The sequence below is a fragment of the Lethenteron reissneri genome, unplaced genomic scaffold, assembly GCF_015708825.2.
Source record: "Lethenteron reissneri isolate LAM-NWPU_2019-01 unplaced genomic scaffold, ASM1570882v1 scaffold_1141, whole genome shotgun sequence".
NCBI lineage: Eukaryota > Metazoa > Chordata > Hyperoartia > Petromyzontiformes > Petromyzontidae > Lethenteron > Lethenteron reissneri.
This window is the reverse complement of record NW_026890829.1, coordinates 1-18,516: the sequence shown is the minus strand read 5'-3', so window position 1 is coordinate 18,516 and position 18,516 is coordinate 1. Positions and strand designations below refer to the sequence as shown.

At 48.6% G+C, this 18,516-nt stretch overlaps 1 protein-coding gene across 1 annotated transcript; it reads right to left on the bottom strand.

Annotated features, from left to right (window-relative positions):
- Positions 1-1,289: 1,289 nt before the first annotated feature.
- LOC133361565 (TOM1-like protein 2) lies at positions 1,290-18,069 on the bottom strand. The gene is given in 16 exon segments (XM_061580492.1): positions 1,290-4,057; positions 4,477-4,507; positions 4,917-4,976; positions 6,059-6,109; positions 6,419-6,464; positions 7,430-7,541; positions 8,231-8,363; positions 8,674-8,749; positions 9,214-9,347; positions 10,032-10,148; positions 10,507-10,713; positions 10,715-10,750; positions 13,073-13,207; positions 15,056-15,205; positions 16,604-16,682; positions 17,966-18,069. Coding segments are annotated over 16 exon segments (1,593 nt in total). The 5' UTR covers positions 18,004-18,069; the 3' UTR covers positions 1,290-3,869.
- Positions 18,070-18,516: the final 447 nt, after the last annotated feature.

Below are 18,516 nucleotides of genomic sequence, written 5' to 3'. Positions count from 1 at the left end.
GAGGCTGAGCCAACCTAGGAGAGCCCCCCCCCCGAACCGGTTCAAGTGTTCGCCGTCACCGTTGTTTGTTCGCGAGCAGGAATCGAACCCCGGTTCGCTTGTCGAGTTCGGCGCTCACCGCTGCGCCACCGCTCCTCACAGAGACACGCACCGGCTGCTGCTGCTGTTGTTATTGTTGTTGTTTTGTTGTTGTTATTGTTGTTGTTAACACGTGGCGCCTCGTACACAAACAGGCGCGAGCAGTGGCGCTGTGTGCCGTGGCCCACAGACGTCGCATCCTCATCCCCATCCCACCCCCTTCGCGTGGCCCGTGGAGTTCCTCCTCCGAATAAATTATAATTTATTATCGTATCGGCACTTCCACCCCCCCCCCACCACCACCACCCAGACAGTCTTCGTTGTTTGCCGTGTTTGTGGAGCTGTGTGTTTGTGTGTGTTGGCTCTCTCCGCTTGACTCAAAGAGTTCATCGCTGTGTCGACGGGACAGAACCTCGCGACAACGTTTCGTTCACTCTGGGCCGTGTTTTATGAAGAGATCATTCAACAACAACAAATCCCCCGGGGCAAGTGTTGTGAGCGAGTGGTGGGTTGGCCACCAATCGCGTATGCCCTGCCGCCTTTGTCTCCCCAGTGCTGATGTATCACACACACACTGCACCAGGTAGTCTTCTCAGGCTGAGTCGACTTAGGGGTGGCCCAGGAACGGGTTCATATATACGCCGCCGTGATGGGTGGCGAGTATTCGTAATTTAAACAGCAACACGCCGTGTCGGTCACTCTCGTGGTGTGACCATACTCCACTACGCTGGTCCCGTGCGCCTTGGGGAAGGAGTTGCCCTGGGGCCGGTTTGAGATCAACACACGCGTCCCCGATGTCTTAATCACGAGCCGCGGATGACACAAATCACGTGATTATAACGATGCTTGTGCGTTTAATGTAAATGTGCCGAGGCTCGCCGTCAACGCCGACGATCGGCGTAAGCGATGAGGTTGTGTTGCGGCAATGTGATTCCGAGTCGCTTCACGAGCTCACAAACCCAGCCCCTGGCAGTCGGCATCGCACAGCGCCCTCTCCCGAGTCAACGTGGTGGTGGTGGGTTTACAGATGAACACAAGGAACAAAAAGCATGCAATGTGCATGGCTTCAGTAACGCGTTTCCAACATGCCGTTGTGCTCGGTAATATAACAAAACAAAAAAATCAACAGAAATGAATGAAAATTACCTCCCGATGGCATTTGGAGCCACCGCGGCAGAAATAAAGGACAACACGTGTATTGGAGAACATAGGCAAGTATATTAAGAGGCATTTTTATTTTCATGTAACAGTGGATTGAGCGTGACGATGACGAGAGCATGGAGGGGACGCATGCTTGGAATTATACCGACACAGGAGGAGGGCCACGTGGCTGGGCAACAGACGCGGATTGCTTTGCTCGTCGGTGTCTCTCATCAGCTTGCGGCTGCGAGTGAGAGACTCGTGGTGCTGGGCTCGCAGTGCGACGTACCGACGACAGCGACCGCCTTTGGCAAACGAAAAAAAGACAGCCGCATGAGCACATGACGGACCGTGTAAAAGGAAGACTTGCACAACTTGCTTTTTTTTGTCATTTTCAACGAGCCCAGTTTTTATTTTATGTTTCTTGCGTTCAACCGAAGCATAAAAACCAAATCGGCGACAGGCGGCGTCGAGGTTAAAGGTCGGCGACGTGCAAGGGACCCGTCACTCGGCCGAGACGTCTTAGGAGGAGCGTGCGGGCAGGCGGGCGACAGTGGGAGACCCTTTCAAGACATCCGAAGCCACGGGTGACTTCTGTGGCGTTTCAGGAGAGACAGGGCACTCCGCGTTGTCACGCCACGTGTTAATTCTATCCCTCAAAAAAAAAATGTCATCACTCTCTTGTTTACACGACGGCAACGTAATCATGCAATTCAAAAATAAATCTTTGTTTTTATACAGCAAAAAAAAGACGACCTACAAACCTCAAAATGCCACATTCATTTCATATCATACAGTATATTTCATGGTAGGAACTTCGCATCACCCTGTTTGGCAGGGATTATTCAAGATGACTCAAGTGTTTCTACGACAGGTGAAACGTTCATCTTCTGCTCGCCAGCTAACACACGATACAGTTTTACAAAGACGGCTGTACCCAGATGTCTATTGTCCAGCCATCGGGTAATTAAGACTGAAATAACACCCTGAATACAATTTAGAGTAATGAATCAACCTTAGAACGAAAGATTCCATAATACTTTTCCCCCGACCCCCACCGACATTTTCCGAACTGACAATTCAGAAATCGAGACCCTTTCGCGGGGTCTAAAGTGTCCAGATCGCGGCGACGACGACGACGACGAAATGTGACCAAGGTGACACGAGGCTGTGTGCCCTGCGGTGCCGTGCTCGTGTTTCTCCGGCGCTGTGGCCTCGGTGACCACGTTCCACCAATCACAACGCGCGGGGCTAAGACCACGCTCATTAACCATTAAGCCTGCCTTCGGCCGTCAAACACGGATCCCGTTTCTGCAGGTGCTGGCCACACACCTGTTCACGAGCTCAATGGCGAGTATGGGAGCGAGTGTGGACTGCTACAGGTGTGCGCGGTGGGGGTAGTGAGCTTTACTGGCCAAACACCAGGTCGACATGTCTCCATAGCATTGTACTCCAATGGCAAAACTTTCATTTTATTCAAAGAGATTAGAGCCAGAACTCATGCACACAGTGGCCCCGTGCTGATATCACGAGGTCCCAAATATCGGCTGGATAGCAAAAATAATACGGGCGTGCATTTGCCGTAGATATTCCAGCCTCATAAAAGTTCTCACACTGTACCGTTTTGGTAACCGAATTCAATGCTGACCTGTTAGTTTGTACAATAAAGCATAAATAATTTAAAACATCCAACATAACTGAGCACTGCAAACCAACACACAATTGTTTTGCCATTGGAGTAAATCCATGGCATAATGTTCACAATTTGGAAGAGCCGTCACTTGGGCAGTTTTCACCTCATCCTCTATGGGTCCTAAAGCCAACTCACCAGTAAATGGATCATGCGTCTGCCCTGTTACCCAGTGTCCAAGTTACAGCACCACAGCACATGCAAGCTTTGATACACACACAGGAAACCATTTCGTCAGAAACTAAAAAACATGTCTTCAGGTAATGCTTAATGGGATTAGTGCACTCATTATAATGCTTTTCATTTCAATTACATCAGAGCACTTATTTGCAGATTATAGCTTTCAAGCACAACAACACAAAGTTAAAGTTGGAGTTTTTAAGAATCAAACCTAAAGGGGACGATGGAAATGGACACAAATAATATAACACATATATAAAGTACACTATCAACATCACTCAAGACCCAGAATTGCATTGTTGACACAACATTGCCAACTGGTGGGATGGTTACGAATTCTCATGCACTCCCTTGCTGCAAGTGAGCTTGCCCTATGGCTGCAAATGAATGTCAATTGTGGGCGGGCAGGGGGGGAGCTTAGTTTCGATAGTGAGCCGTCGCTCTGGGACCACGTGGCATTGCCGCAAAAGCGGGGTGCAGCATGCAGCCTGCAGCTGCTCTAGGCCACAGCATCAAGAGAAGCTACAGCAATCAGGCCAGCCGGCTGGTGTGATCCGCCACCGCTGCATGAAATAAAAAAATAAAATGGTAAGTACAAAATCAAACTTTTTAAAATTATCAAGACGCCTGGTGAGATTTCAAAATGAAATACGGCGAAAGTAACTAAAATTACAGTTAAGAGTGTAGAGCATAAATATGCGCACGCAAGCGAGCGAAGACTGCTAATGGAGATTAAACGTTTTATTTTTAAAATGACGAGGAAGCGATCAAACAAATTAACTTAAATTGCCATTAAACCGTCGTCGGAATTCTGCTTGCGGGCGCGGTTTTGTGTTGGCGCGCGGGCGGCAGCAGCGACGGCGGTGGCGGCGGGCGGCTCGGGCCGCGAGGGGGCGGCTGACGGTGGCGAGGGCAAGTCCGGTAGCTGGTCGGCGACTCGAGCCCGCTCCTCCAGGAACTTGTCGAACTCTGAAACGGAGAACAACGGTCGGGTCAGAGTGTTTTGTACGAGAGCTGGGATGATTAAGCCAATTAATCGACTAAAATCAGACATTTCTTTCGTGGGTTCATTATTCAAGCCGCGTTGAAAATGACGGCCACCTCCATGTCGTGCCTCTCGAAGGCGGGAAACCCCGAACAAGTCAAACCCGGTGTCATGCAACTGATGATGCTCATGGCATCACCAAGCCCGGCCCATCACCTACCGTCCAGCAGCGCACGTGGGAACAGAGGTGAGATCTTTTTCTTTGCTATTTAACTATTTTTATGGTATCCGATGAGTCGAGCGAACGAATCGGTAACGGAAGAGTAATCGATTCCTCTCTTGCCCAGTGGTGAGCACAGGCAACCGGACAAGCAGCGTCCCGGTGTCAGGACTGGCCACGTACCTTCACTCGTGACTCCTTCTTTCTCCTCCGACTGCAAACACAAACGTCAAATTATAGCTTCCATCCTTGAGCCGGAATATACTCACGTGGCACAAACTCAAAGAAAAATACATCACACACAAGTCCGCTTGCTGATACTCCATCCTGTAACGGATTAACCCCACCTGACTGCAACACCTGTGTAACACATCATACGTCGTCCATTCGACATTAGCATCTTGGTTTTGGTGGTCCTGTTGATGTTGAATAGAAAATAACAGAATTAAATGAACATATGATCGATGCAAAAAAAATTCCCAATGTTAAATAATTTGCAAAGCGAATAACAAAAATGGAAATGATAACAATAAAATTGTAAAAATATTTTAAAAGAAAAAAATACATGCATAAAGTACATGAATGAGGAAATAAAAAACAAAACAAAAAAAAACATAGCTCACCACATCGGTGTTTAACCACTGTTCAATGTCGTCCATGACCCCGGGCTGGGAGATGGGAATCTGTGCCATTGAGGGATGTCGGGGTGAGGAGCGGGGGGTGCGGGGGAAAGGGCAGGACTGGCATGAGTCTAGGGTCAGGGTCACACTGTTGCCAGAGCCGATGTTTTCCCCGTCAATAGAACTCGACGGAAGGTCGGGCTGGTGGCAGCATTGCCGATTTCTTAACCAATTTTCACATTCACGGGCGTGTATTTTATTTTACCCCCCCCCCCCGTGAACGTTTTCCAAATCTTACATTTCCATTTACAAAGAATGTATCGATGCGGAGAAATGGGAGCTCCCATCTGCAGGTGATCCACCGATCCACCAAGGTTGCCCGAACAGCGGCCAGGTTATCAGTTGATCAAATGGCAATCCACGTCGAGCCGCTCCCTCTTGGAGGGGATGCATGAACCGGCAGCAGCCGACCTTCCGAACGGGGGAGGGCAAGACGCTGGCAACTGTGGGTTGGGGTCATTTGCGCGCCCTGCAGAAATCCACGCCGGTCTGTTCCGTGTTTGGCATGACCAATTGCTTTGACGTAATTTTGTAATGAATTCCAAGAGAATATAATGAATCCATTTCATGTAACATATCATTTTATGTATAAAGATTCTCCTCCAAACAAATGTAAAGTGAAAGAGAACTCACATTATTTAATTGTAATGCTCGCGGAACTGCGTGTGGAAGCGTACGTGGATTTCTATTGGGCCCGCGACATGTCCGATTTTGCGGGGAAAATCAAAATAAAGCCAAGAAAATCAAAACATCATGTAAATATATTTGAACCAAATTATAAATGTGACCCATAAAAAGCCTTTGGATTAGAATCACTGAAGTGCGTTATGGTAAATAAATCAGAATAAAGCAAAGGTTAAAGCAATCAATGATGAAAAGCAATTTTCGATCAATTGTAATTTGCATGTACGTCGTATTATTAGACAAAATCCACATTTATACCACCTTCTTAGCACGCGGTGGTGACGTGCTTTCGTTCGCTGGCTGAAAAAAGACCACATGTAACCAAAGGTATTTTTAGGAGCTTGGCGACGCATCTACACGAGTGCTGCAGCATTGCAAACGATATCGACGGCGAACCTCACCATGCCTTGTCGCGCGAGCCAGGTGTCTATCTGGTCGTGTGTTTCGGGGAGCTGTGCGAACGTTGGCCGTGCCGTGTGGCACAGGCCGCGAATGAGCCGAGCGGCACGGGCAGAAGGACACACGGAGAGAAAACAAAAACCACACCCACATGCAAAAACAAACCAAAACACGTGCACATATCATGCGGCCGATAGTGCATTACGCACGACCAACAGAGGAACGCGAACCGCATACATTAAATAGTGACAAAGGGTAAACCACTTAAGGCATGCAAACAGAAATAACGTGGTGGAAAGTGAACCCCTATTTTCAATTCCAACATGCGCCCATAAAGGTGGTGGAGACTGCTCGGCTCTTACCATGGCAGCGATCGCGGGGTCTTCCTCGTGCTCGCCGTGAACCAATCTGCACGTGCACGCACACAAGTGCACGCGACAAAAACACCTCACCCTTCCCGCAAAAACCTGCAGGGCATCGTTGTAATGCAGCAGCGTTGTGGTGGATCGGGAGGACTTGTACAACACTCACGCTTGCTGGGCCGCTAGGCGGACAGGAAATGGCAACGCTGCCCAGTGGGTTGTGAACCAGCAGCGTGGACCTTTGAGTATGATCCACTAATACAAATGTGCACTCTCAAATATGAAAAACACTCCTTAATAGAATAACCCAAACATCCTAATGTAGGACTCTCATAAAACGACCTCAAATAAAACATACAATGCATTATCATTCAATAATGCTGTACAGAGAAGGATATTCGTGCAATGTGGATAAATTCACCTCATGACAAAATCAAACTCTCATGCTCCCGCTCGCAGTCCCCACCTGGGTGGAGCAGTGAGCCCAATGTCTCCCTCGACCTTCAACCCAGGAGCACTGAGCCTGGAGTTTTTCCCGCTGAGTTTCTGTGCCCCCTCTCTGTGCCACGGTGGGCACCACGGTGGCTAGGAGATGTTAACTACCTCGCCTGACATACAAGAGGTCGTGGGTTAGATCCTGACCCTGATGCCTGTATATTTGGAGTTTGCACGTTCTCCCTGTGGTCATGTGTATTTTTTCTCCGGACCTCTGGTTTTTCCCTCCACATTTAGAAACATGCATTTAGAGTATTTGGCTGCTATAAATATCCACGTGATAAGCCACTTCGTTGAGCTATCATTTGTGGCCAGCTCTCTTTCTATCAAAGAGCTATGCAGCTCAGTGGGTCTTACCTGCTAAAATAAAATCTAAACAATTTTAGTTTACGTGCGTGGTCACGGTTTGTGCTTTTGTACCAGGCTCGTGTTGCGTTACAACAAAAACAATGAACAAAAATGTACATTGGTCGCCACTTTGCCCAAGGGAGCCAGTGGTGGGTCACGTGCACTCACTCTCTGCGAGGGAAGCTGTCCGGCGCATTCTGCAGTGCCTGGGCCCTGCCGCTTGCGATGCGTTCCCCGCCCAGCGACGTGAGGGTGCCGCTCACGCTCTCCCCGGCCAGGCCTGCGGCAGCAGAGCAACAAATAGGCCATTAAATACTTGGTGCAGATCTGCAAGTCTGTTCCTCTTGTGCACGCAGCTTTCCACCAGGTACTCGAGAAGAGCTCTGGAGGGAAAGTGTACAGAACGTGTTACAACATCGTAGCAATGTTGTAAGTTCAGTTTACGGACAAGAAGTCTCATAATGGCGAGTAAATAAGAGTTACGATAATGGGCGTTCGTGAAGTTACGAGAAATATTACGAGTGGTCATGACCACTCCTAAGTTGATTGGAAGCAATAACAGTTAACATTACGTAATTAATAAGAAAAGTAGGAATAACAACACTAACATAATCACTATCACTAACATTGCTAATATCATGAACATTAATACCCTTAACATACTGAACTCAGCCACAGGCTGGTTTGAATGGAAAGAGTGTTGATAACGTTAAACCTGAGCAGCAGCTCTGACGTGGGTGACAGCTGCCCTCTCACTACGACTCCCACATCTACTTTGACTTAGGAATTCCGTTTTCTCTGACGACAATTACGACGATCGCACTGCAATCGTAGCCTGCCGGATATACAAGAGAAATCTTAAAAAGAGAAATGTCCGAACCCTAAACAGTACCAACGTGACGTCAGCTGAGCCAACGCGCCCGTCCGTGATCAGTCCCTCCCCCCGCCCCCGGCGCTCCGCTCTCTCACCCATGCCGGCGAGCTGTGAGGAGAGGTTGCCGCTGCCACGAGACCCCGTCATGACGGACGGGGAGCCGGGCCCAAGGTCGATGAGGTTGTCGTCGGCAGCGTCCGGCAGCGGGGAGGCAGCGTTTCGTAAAACCTGCCGGAATAGAACGGCGACAATATGGGTCAAGGGTCAAGCTCAAGAACAGTTACTAGAAGACCGCCCTGGGTCACCTTAACTACCAAGTCTATCAAGTAAAAACAAGCACAGCAATGAAGCAAACGGAAATCAGAGCAAAGGCAACGAACATTAATCAGGGCGCACTATACCCTGCTATCTATCAGAGGGGGGTCGTTCAATAACATTACAAACAGCCGAGCACAATTTCACACCTTTCACTGGGTGCTGGTAAAATTCCCCGGCGCTTACCCAAGTTCCTAGCTGCAGCATCCTGAATGGGACTCACCGTCGAGTAGAGGGCGGCCTCCCCCGAGTCGCGCGCCACGTTCTGAGGAGCTCTGCCCGCGCGATACCTTTCGAACCTGAGCGAGAAACCTCCGCTGCATCACTGTGCGCCACTGGCGCGCACGATGCGGCAAAACACAGAGCAAAAACCCGCCGGGGAGGACAGAGGTGCAGGCCAGGTTTGAGAACCAGACAACCAAACCGTACATACAGTTTGGCTGCTTTTTGTGTTGTTTGTTGGCTACGTACAGTGCAGAAGAAGTTGAACATACATCTACCATCGACACGAGTATCTCAAGTGCCCTCCGGCTTCGTTCCGCTTCGAGAGCCTTGCACACAAGCCCCGTGTTGTTCACGTGGTTGGTTCATCGCCACTATTGCCCGCGGCTGACGTTACGATGCACAACTTTACATACGTCGGCCACATCGTCGGCTGCATTCTACACCAGCCCGTGTCGTGTTCGGTGCCATTTACCGGGACCGACATTGCACGCCACGTAACGCAATCGACCCGCCTTGGGCCGCGTCTGCCGCTGCTCACCGATCATAGCGCAGGAACACATTGTTGAGGTCGTCGTTGACGAGGAGCAGCTCCTCCGTGATCGGTTCGCTGGCCACGCGCGAAATGAGCTCCATGACGCGGCGCTGCATGGTGCGGCACGTCCCGTTGAGCTCCTGCACGTCGCAGGGACGGGGTGGGGGCGACAGCGCGGTCTCCAGAATTGCCCACGCGCCTCCAGGCTAAGGCCTCAGCCTTCTGGTATTTATGTTGCCCGCAACCATTGCTTTTGGGCTATCTTACATGCTTCCTAAAACAAAGCTTCGAACCACTGCCATAGGTACTAATGATAAGGGGCAAAGAAGGTATTGGAGCGATCTCCACAAATTCAGCAACCGGGTGGAAGATCTAAGAGCAGATGGTGGGATAATGTTGGAGCAGATCTATGAGTCTCTGCATGAGTATGTTCTCTGTACATCTCTATGTGAGGGTATCGAAGGCCAGATGATGGGAGCCTGTCAGGGTAGATCGTAGAGGTTGCTCTGTGTCTCCTGTGCGGGAGCTGTGGGAACTGGCGGAGGGTAGAAAGCGTTGGCAGGGTGTGGTGGTGGTATCAACTACTCTGGCCTTACACACCACTGAGGCGAGCGGCTGTTTTCCCATCTGCATGCCTCACACCGTCAGCTGCACTACTGAGCTCTGTCTACCGTACTTCTCAACTTAATTTTGGTGATCATGGGAGGAAGGGGGAATGCTGACCATCAATGCTGTCAAGCCCGTTGAAATAAACATTTACATAAGTCCCAGGCTTCACTTGCAATCGCTAAAGCCCAGCAAGACGCTTTCCTCGTGACCCTAACCTGTAGAAGCTCCAGGTCGGAGGAGTTCTCCTGGCCCGGCACGACCTCGTTCAGCATTTCCGACATCACCTTGATGTTCCCCTGAACAACTTCCAGCTCGGCCCGCAACTTTGAGATCTGCAAAAGAGCAGGAATGGCTACGTTATCAACAAGACAACGGACACCGTACAAATGCCCAAGTAGATTGTCTCCATGCGACCTCCGGATGCCTCAATCTAGAGAAGCACAACACAGCGGGACTTGCGTATGTTGAACTTCTTTCGCACTGTACGTAGCCAACCATCGGAGATGCGCATCACGCAAAAATGGAAGGTGCAAATATACTGTTTTGAGCACAGTCAGTCACAGGCGAATGCCACGAGGAAGGCCTTGAGCCTGCGCTGAACTAGGGGTAGGGAGTTAACGAGTCGAAAACGACAGCAGCAGCAGGAACAACAAACGCAGGCAAGCAGCAGCAAGTGCCCGGCGCGCTCACCTGCTCGGGTGTGGGGGTGATGCTTCCGTCAGGCTGGGGCTGGGGCACGGTGGGGATGCCACCGCCAGCGGCCTCCATCGTCGCGGGGTTCGCCTGGAAGTTGTGGTTGGCGTTGGCGTAGAGGGGGCTGGGGGCGCCGGTGGGCTGGGGCCGGGTCTGCGCGGGGAGCGGGGCGTGCACCACGGGCCTCGGCGCGCCTGCCTGCGCGGTTGTTGAGCTCCGTCGGCGCTTTGATGCGCACGCTCTGGAGGAAGGTTCACACACATGTGGTGGTGGCAAAAACATGAGCGGTGTTGACCCTGGGCACTTTCGCGCCCGCCGTGTGAACTCTAAGATGGATTCGGGAAGGACGATATGTAATCCCGAGCAAGTTGTATTCATCTTCATCATCAGCCATGGTCAATCCACTGCTAGATGAAGACCTCCCAAAACCACCACCGCCCTTGATGGCTCTGCGATGTAACAATCCACCCACAAGCTGCACATTAACTAATTTTTTCGCTCCATCTTCCGTTCCTTGGCTGCCACTCTGTCGGCCATCATTCCTTCGAGTGACGTGATCTGCCAGAGCCCAACTTTCTGTTTTTAAGAGTTTGGATAATGTCTTTACCCGTGTTCTCTACTCAAGCGTGCATATCTCCATGCTTCATTGGGCACTGACTGAAGCGCCAGTGCATTTGGTTATCTCATTATTTTTGCCTTTTCAAGTGTTAAACAACAAGGACATTTTAACAATCGTGCATGGCTTCATGTATCATTTACCAAACACTAATTTAAGCTCTGCACGTAACATTTTCATCCAGGAGATCACGCGGTGGCAATGTTATTGCAACAGGGAGGTGTGTTTGGTTACTTACGGGTTAAGCGTTACATTTTTCTCCTGGGCCTGCGGCTGCAGCAATACTTGAAAAACCGGTGCAGGTAATATTCGGGTGGTTATTTTTAAATTAAACGAGCAGCAAAAGCGTATCCCATACAATGCACGGGGGGTGGCGGGAAGAGTGACGTCAGGACGATGCACGAACCCGGCTCAAAGCGGTGCCATACAGCTGATGTCATCACGCAGATTTGCCCGCAAGCACACTTGCCAGCCCAGGCAGGAAGGCAGGCAGGCAGCAATGCAGCGAGCCACCCAGCAAAACTTTTTTTTAGGACATAGTACGATTATCAGAATAACTATTGCGTTGAAGATGCGACCTGGAGGATGGGAAAATTGTTTGAAGGGCGAGGCTGTACTTTGTGGCAACTAATGAAGCGAACGAGCATACAAAGCAAACTGCATTCGTAGTTTCCCCTCCACTCTGTCCCCCACCCCGTAATCTCACATCAAACTGCCACAGGCCAGTTTAATGCAGTGATAGACACAATGGGCCAGCTCCACGTTCGGACCCAAGCAAGTGCACACAGTGCTTGCTCTGTGTGTCACCTTGCCAAGCTGTGTACACCCTTGGGGGGAAAAGACGACATCCGTAGATGCATCTCGTTCCGCGCAGGGAATGTTGCCACTGGTGGTGCCACCTCGGCTCGACTGCCGCTGGGGCAATGGGATGGTTGGGACCGCTCATATGCGAGAGATCTCCACTGGAGTTTGTGGAAAGTTTCGCTCCCCGTTTTGGAATGCGCTTGTTGTGCCGCATCGGGTCACCCAGTACTATTGTCTATGTACAACAGCACAGAGGCAGAGCCTCAGTTTGCCGAGGTGGTTAATTGTACGATCATTGTTTCCACAGCGCTTGAAAGAAAAATTACCCAGTTGCCAGTGTGCTTAGGAGTAGGGTTGTAAAGATAGAATTACTTAATTACACATAGCAACATTCAGGACGTTGTTGGGCTGTAAGATTGATACCATGAATACCAAAAATATAATGATTCTTAAATTGGGTAACATCAATTTTTGGAGCTCGCGATAATTGAATCGAATCGTGTAACAACGGATGTATGTTTTTTATATCTGTATATCCCGTACATAACGGGGTTCACATTCAATGTGCAGCCACAAACAGCTGCGACTGATGGGGATTGGATCATTCCACTGACTGGGCCGTTCAACTGTCACAAGCAACTGGAAAACGCGAGAGCCGTGCGAGAGCTGTGCGCTATTGCCGAGCGCTGCAGCAGGGATAGGTGCGAGTAGCACTGCACTGTGCAGTGGTCTTAGGTGACCCAGCGGGGCGGTGTCAATGCCTAGGGGTAGTGCGTTCCCAGCTTGTTGCAAAGGTTCGCGTGGTCAAAACCGGTAGGCGCCCTGGTTATTACCGCAGGTGTATTAATCATAGAAGATGCGCGGTCTCCTTCACAGGAGACGTTGAAGATCCCCCTGACATCGTTCAAAATAAGTGGGCCAACCGTGTGCCAGCGTCACGGTCAAAATTTTATATATTCGAAAAAATTACCCGGACATTACTCAACTGGAATTACACATAGCAACACCAGCCTATACTGTGACACTACAAGCACTGTGTCTGTGAAACACTGCACTTTCCTTCGTGAGGACCGCCTTGTGCTATTACGCATGACAATCAAAATACCAAACGTACTACATTATTATTATGATTGTTGGTGTTACCCTCTGAGGAGTGTGTATGGGCGACAGGGTCTCTGTGGTGCTGGAGGGGAACTCGATCCCCTTCTTCTTGAGCTCCTCGTACACGTGCACGACACCGGTGAGGTCCGGCGAGCTCCGGAACGCGTCCGCCCAAGCCTGTTCCACGTTGCACAGGTCATAAGACAAATCATGGGCACGCACAGATTCTGTAATGCTTCCCAATGTACTCCCTGGCCACGCAAGTATCGAGCAATAATAACGTTCCGTTTCAAGCCTCACAACGAGGCGATGTCACATGGCGCAAGATGCCGTCACGTAAACGCGCGATCGGGAGGGGGAGCAGAGGCACGAAGCCACGGCCCAGCAAGACACAAACGCCCGGGGGCGGATCCTGATTCGGAGTTCGTTTTTTTGAGTCAGATCGTGCAAGTAATAAAGTCATTTAGAGCTCAAACCCTCCACCACCCGACACAGAAAAACAAATAAAGCTGTCACGTGCAAAAATGTGCCAAGTGATATAGCCTTTCAGCAAACCGGTTACGTTGACAGTCATGACAAATTTGACAATCATAAAACGTTTCGCTGGAGATTACAATAACCATCGTCAAGTGTTGGCAAGCGCTCAGGCCTCGAATTATGATAATTAATTTTAGCGCCGGTTTTCATCTCAACGTTTTGGGAAACACTTTGATTCATGTTGCCGGTTTTCTCGCGGATCAGTCCCTAATAGCAACACAACAATTTTGGCTCATGTTGGGCCGTATTTATGAGTGTTGTTGGGTCCCCCGCGTTTCAGACAGGCAGCTTGTCTGTTTCAGACAGGCAAGCTGTCTGAAACAGACAAGCTGTCTGTCTGTCTGAAACGCTTCAAACCTCCGTTGGAAAGCACTAGATGAGGATAAAGTTCCTTCTTGTAGTCAGTGTATGGGCAACTGCCGTTGGCGAGCACCCATTAAGGCTGGCAGAGCACGTGGCAAGTCTTACACCGAGCCACCTTTGTCTACCCAATGCTTATTCGTACACAATCTCAAGACAATGTCTTGAATTAAGTCTTCAATTAATACATCGTGAATGCATTAACGATATTTACAGATAAGCTGTTCCACAAGCATTGTCTAAACCACCCAAGTTGAGTATCAAACGGTGATAAAAAGGATAATAGGTACATCGGGTCGAGAACTTTGGCGGTGTTTACATACACAATGGTCCTAGCCCTCCCTTGCGGCACATTACTTGAGGGTTTTGTGTGTAACTCGCTGTACCAATTATGCTTGCTGTGGAATGCGCAACATTTGAACCATCACACGCCCCACATTCATGTGCACAATTATCGAGTTAAAATCGCTGTATTTCTATTCACAACTGGAACCACCACATTTGAACATCGCCACCATCAAATATAAGCACAATACAAAAAACGAATAGCCCCTACATTGTAGTTACTTACCTGGGCCGTATGTACCAAGCTACCGGGTGCAAAAGAAAAAAATATTGCAGTCATATGTGGTATTATCACACTTCTTCGTACGGCTGATGTTGATGCAGATCAACAGCTGTAATTTTACACTGAGGTGGTGGAGCCAGATAATTACGTCTGGAGTAGTGGCGTGTATCCGCATGATGATGCCTCCTTCATATTTGTGAATCGGGTGTTGAGTCGTTACGTGTTCAACGGTCTGTTCTGGATGACCACAGGCGCACACCGGAGATTTTACAAATTTTACCATTTGTGCATCCAGTATCCGCATCTGCTGTTGCCATGGTTTGTGGATGATGCGACTCAGGGGTTGTGGCCCAAAAGCTTCATGCAAGATCGAAGCCAGGGACCTTCTGCATTGGGTCTTTCAAAATAGGTGTTTGCGACTTCTTGTGAACTCCATTCAGCTTTACAAGCATCATTTGGGTAATCATAGCAATATAGTGACGTCACTGCGACATCACTCCCATACACACGTACGGTGGATGTGGTGTGCCGGCCAGGCGTCTCCACCTGCCCCCACTTGCCTGTATGAGGCTGAGCACCTTGTCCTGCACCAATGCGGGAGGGTTGTTCTTGGGCTGCACCACCTTGACGAGGACTCCATCCACAAAGTCGCGCTGAGCCACCAGCGTGTGGAAGCGGTGGCCGCAGTTCTTCACGCACGTCTCCAGCACCTATGCACAAACAAGAGGACAAAGATCCCCTCTATTGGCTCAATAGACTCTTGGGGGCAAGTGCTGTTAGCAATCACCTGTGAAGGCCAGCACGGCACACGACGGGGTGGGTGGTCAGGACCACGCCCGGTCGCCTTTGTATGTATGTATGTAGAACTTCTTTCGCACCATACGTTTCCAACCGTGCTAATCGGAGGTGCAGGGGGGAAGAACAACAAACTAAACACGAAAAAGCAGTTCTTAAGAAATTAGTTTTCAATCTAGATTTAAAAGTGCATAGCTCCCATGTTTGTGCGTAGGTGTTGGCCGTGAGGACGAATCGACTCAGGTTGCCGTGCTCATAGCACAGTGCGCTACCCACTACACTACCGCACGTACACAAACAGACATACACACGAACGAGCGAGCGAGCGGGTACGTATGAGCTTTACAACTAGGGCAGAGTCCATTGGGACAAAATACACTTAAAACAAAATAAATACTTGCATGCAAAGTACAGTATATTATTATATCAGTGCTGAAACTATAAATAATGCAACCGTGTTAATAAATGTGTTTCTAGCAAATAAACACGTGTCCTTCTGCAGAATCATAATATGTACTTAGACTGGAGGAATCCATTGAGCTATGAAGCTTTTTTTCACAGATGTCCAGTAGGGGCGGGTCATAAAATTACAACAACACAAAAACCGATAGGAATGCAAATTATAGGAAAGGTAAGCAAGTCACTAAAAATAAATCAAGTACATAAGTACAAATTGCTAAAGTTGATCAATTTCTGCCAATTTTTCAACAATCAATGCAAGCTAGGGCAAGGCAGAAAAACGACAACAGTCCCAGACCATAGCAAGACAACACACAGCTCCTCAATAAAGATTCACATTAAAATGTAACTATCGGTACACGGGGAAGGATAAAGTATTGCGGTGGAAATATTCCGTACCAAACTCTAACCTTATCCCCCCCGCCCAGCTGCTGGTGAATGGCCGCAGCGTTAAAGTGAACTCATCGCATGCAAAAACATAAGAATAACACGCGATTCAATGCAAAGAACCGATGCCAATGAAAGAATTGCTGCATCAGAATTCCACCTCTAAAATTCGGTAAGCATAGCATGTGCAAGAATCTGACAAAGCACAGCCATCCGCTGGTTCAATAAAAAACAAATCAAACTAAACACGAAAATAAAAAAAACACTCAACACATTTATCAGTCAAAACAAAAATAGTCAAACTGGACGACTGATGTGGACCTAACCTCATGCAAGGACATTTAGCCGTGGTAGGTGATATTCACAGTCACTGCTAGCTATGCTGATGGAGATGCAAAGCTATGCGTTATGTAAATATTGCATTTTACAGCGAGGCAGTTGGTTGAGCTTCAGCCGCATAAACTCACCGTTAGTGTCAGCATGACCTCCCGAAAATTCTTGTTTCCAGACAGTTTCTTCCTGATGGCCCTGATGGCATCTTTGGGGCTGTTCGGGGTCAATGGGTGTGGGTGGGGAGAGGTGGTGGTTGAGGGTTCAATGAGGACCATGCACAAGCAGAGCGGATGCACAACAGCTGTGATTTTCAACGACTGAGCCACACCCTGTGACCGCTGACGAACAAAAACAAGTTGGGCATTTCAATACCGATTCTACAAAGTTCAATAAAGCGGTTTCAAAGCTTGTATTTTAATAGATTGCATGTCAATCGGAGGGGTATCAAATATACTTTAAATTAACTTTGGCAGATTTGTGAGATGCGTGTGCACAATGGGATGGCCAAACAGCCGCATGCCAGCCAAGCCTGTCCCCCGAACTCCCACAGAGTGCCGGTCGTGGGGAAACCACAGCATAACACTGAATCGCCTATTAAACGCAAATAAAAGATCAACAGCCTTTTTACAGAGTTTTCAATTCGACGCCGACTTCCGAGGACCAACAGGGCTGAGCGACAATCACACGCGAGTGTTATGGGATACATTATCTGTGATCTCCATCACGATCAATCTCTCCGCGACGCTTTATTTTTTCTGCCTCAAACCCAACGTCTGTAGCCTGCCTCTCACTCGGGGGCAGGTTGGCTTGGCAGTGGGGCCTTCGTCCTCTCTGTATTGTCCCCCTAATTCCCATCTATAATTTACCAACTTCTCAGTGGCAGCACGGATTAGTTGGCGGGTTGAGAAAGGGAGGTCATCTGTGGCTGAATACATACATCCAGTGGTCAGCAGCGAGTGTACAAATTATAGTAAATGACTAAAGCACCATTTAGGTAAAATATCATTGTGAAAATCAGGAACAGAAAATTGATAACAAATTTAAGACAAAAATGGCAGTGTTAGCCAAGAGGCTAATAATTGAGAAAATATTTGCAGTGTACATTTAATGTTTTGCATCCCAGATCTCTTTTGCAAAAAATACTTTCGCCTCAAAACTATTTTGATTCATATAGCATAAAAAGAAAACCACATCTCAAAACGATATACAAGAGATTCAGACATGGACATCTTGGGAAAAGTACCAATATTTATGTCAAAACATTAAGAGGCAGTCATCGGCACGAGATAATAATAAGTGCTTGAGCCTGGAATTCACAGGGTCGGGGAACTTACATTTTAAAAAATAGGTGGAAAATATAGGTTCAGGGAGCATGGATGGCTAGGGAAGGGAGCTCAAGACTACGAGGGCTCCCACACGGTTATGATTACATGGATGTATGTAATAAGGGAAGTGACTACGAGCGTGACATCGGTGATGTATTGAAAACACCTTACCCATCCTCGGTCTCACTAACGATGTCACAAATCTCCATGTTAAGGGTCCAGTCTTCTCCTGGCAGGGCCCCATCAGTGGCCCGCTCTGTGATTACACGAACACCAAGAGAGCACTTACAAAGTTAATTCGGTTACTGAACACAATTGATTTTCTCAGTGCAACACATGACGCACACATTTACAAAATACCAAGTCTGCCACACATCGAACGTGGCCAAAGCATTTAGTTTAATTGACTTTCGATGGATTAACGTTTAATCCATGAGCCAAGGCTGATCCAGTTAATCAGTAAATGCAAAGATCAAAAAACTTGGAAACCAATTTTTTTTTTATCTCACTCACTGCAAGTGCCATCTGTTTACAAACAATGTACGGTGATGTACACAGCACAATGTGTACAATATCCTTTGCAAGGCCAACCCATTCACATTAAGAAATGGGGGACACTTGGCTTAAAATGCATTATGGCAATGGGCGGGCATAACATATGGCGTTTAGTCCGGCTGTATTCATGTGTAAATGGGGCAAGGCAGTGACAGGACAGGCAATGA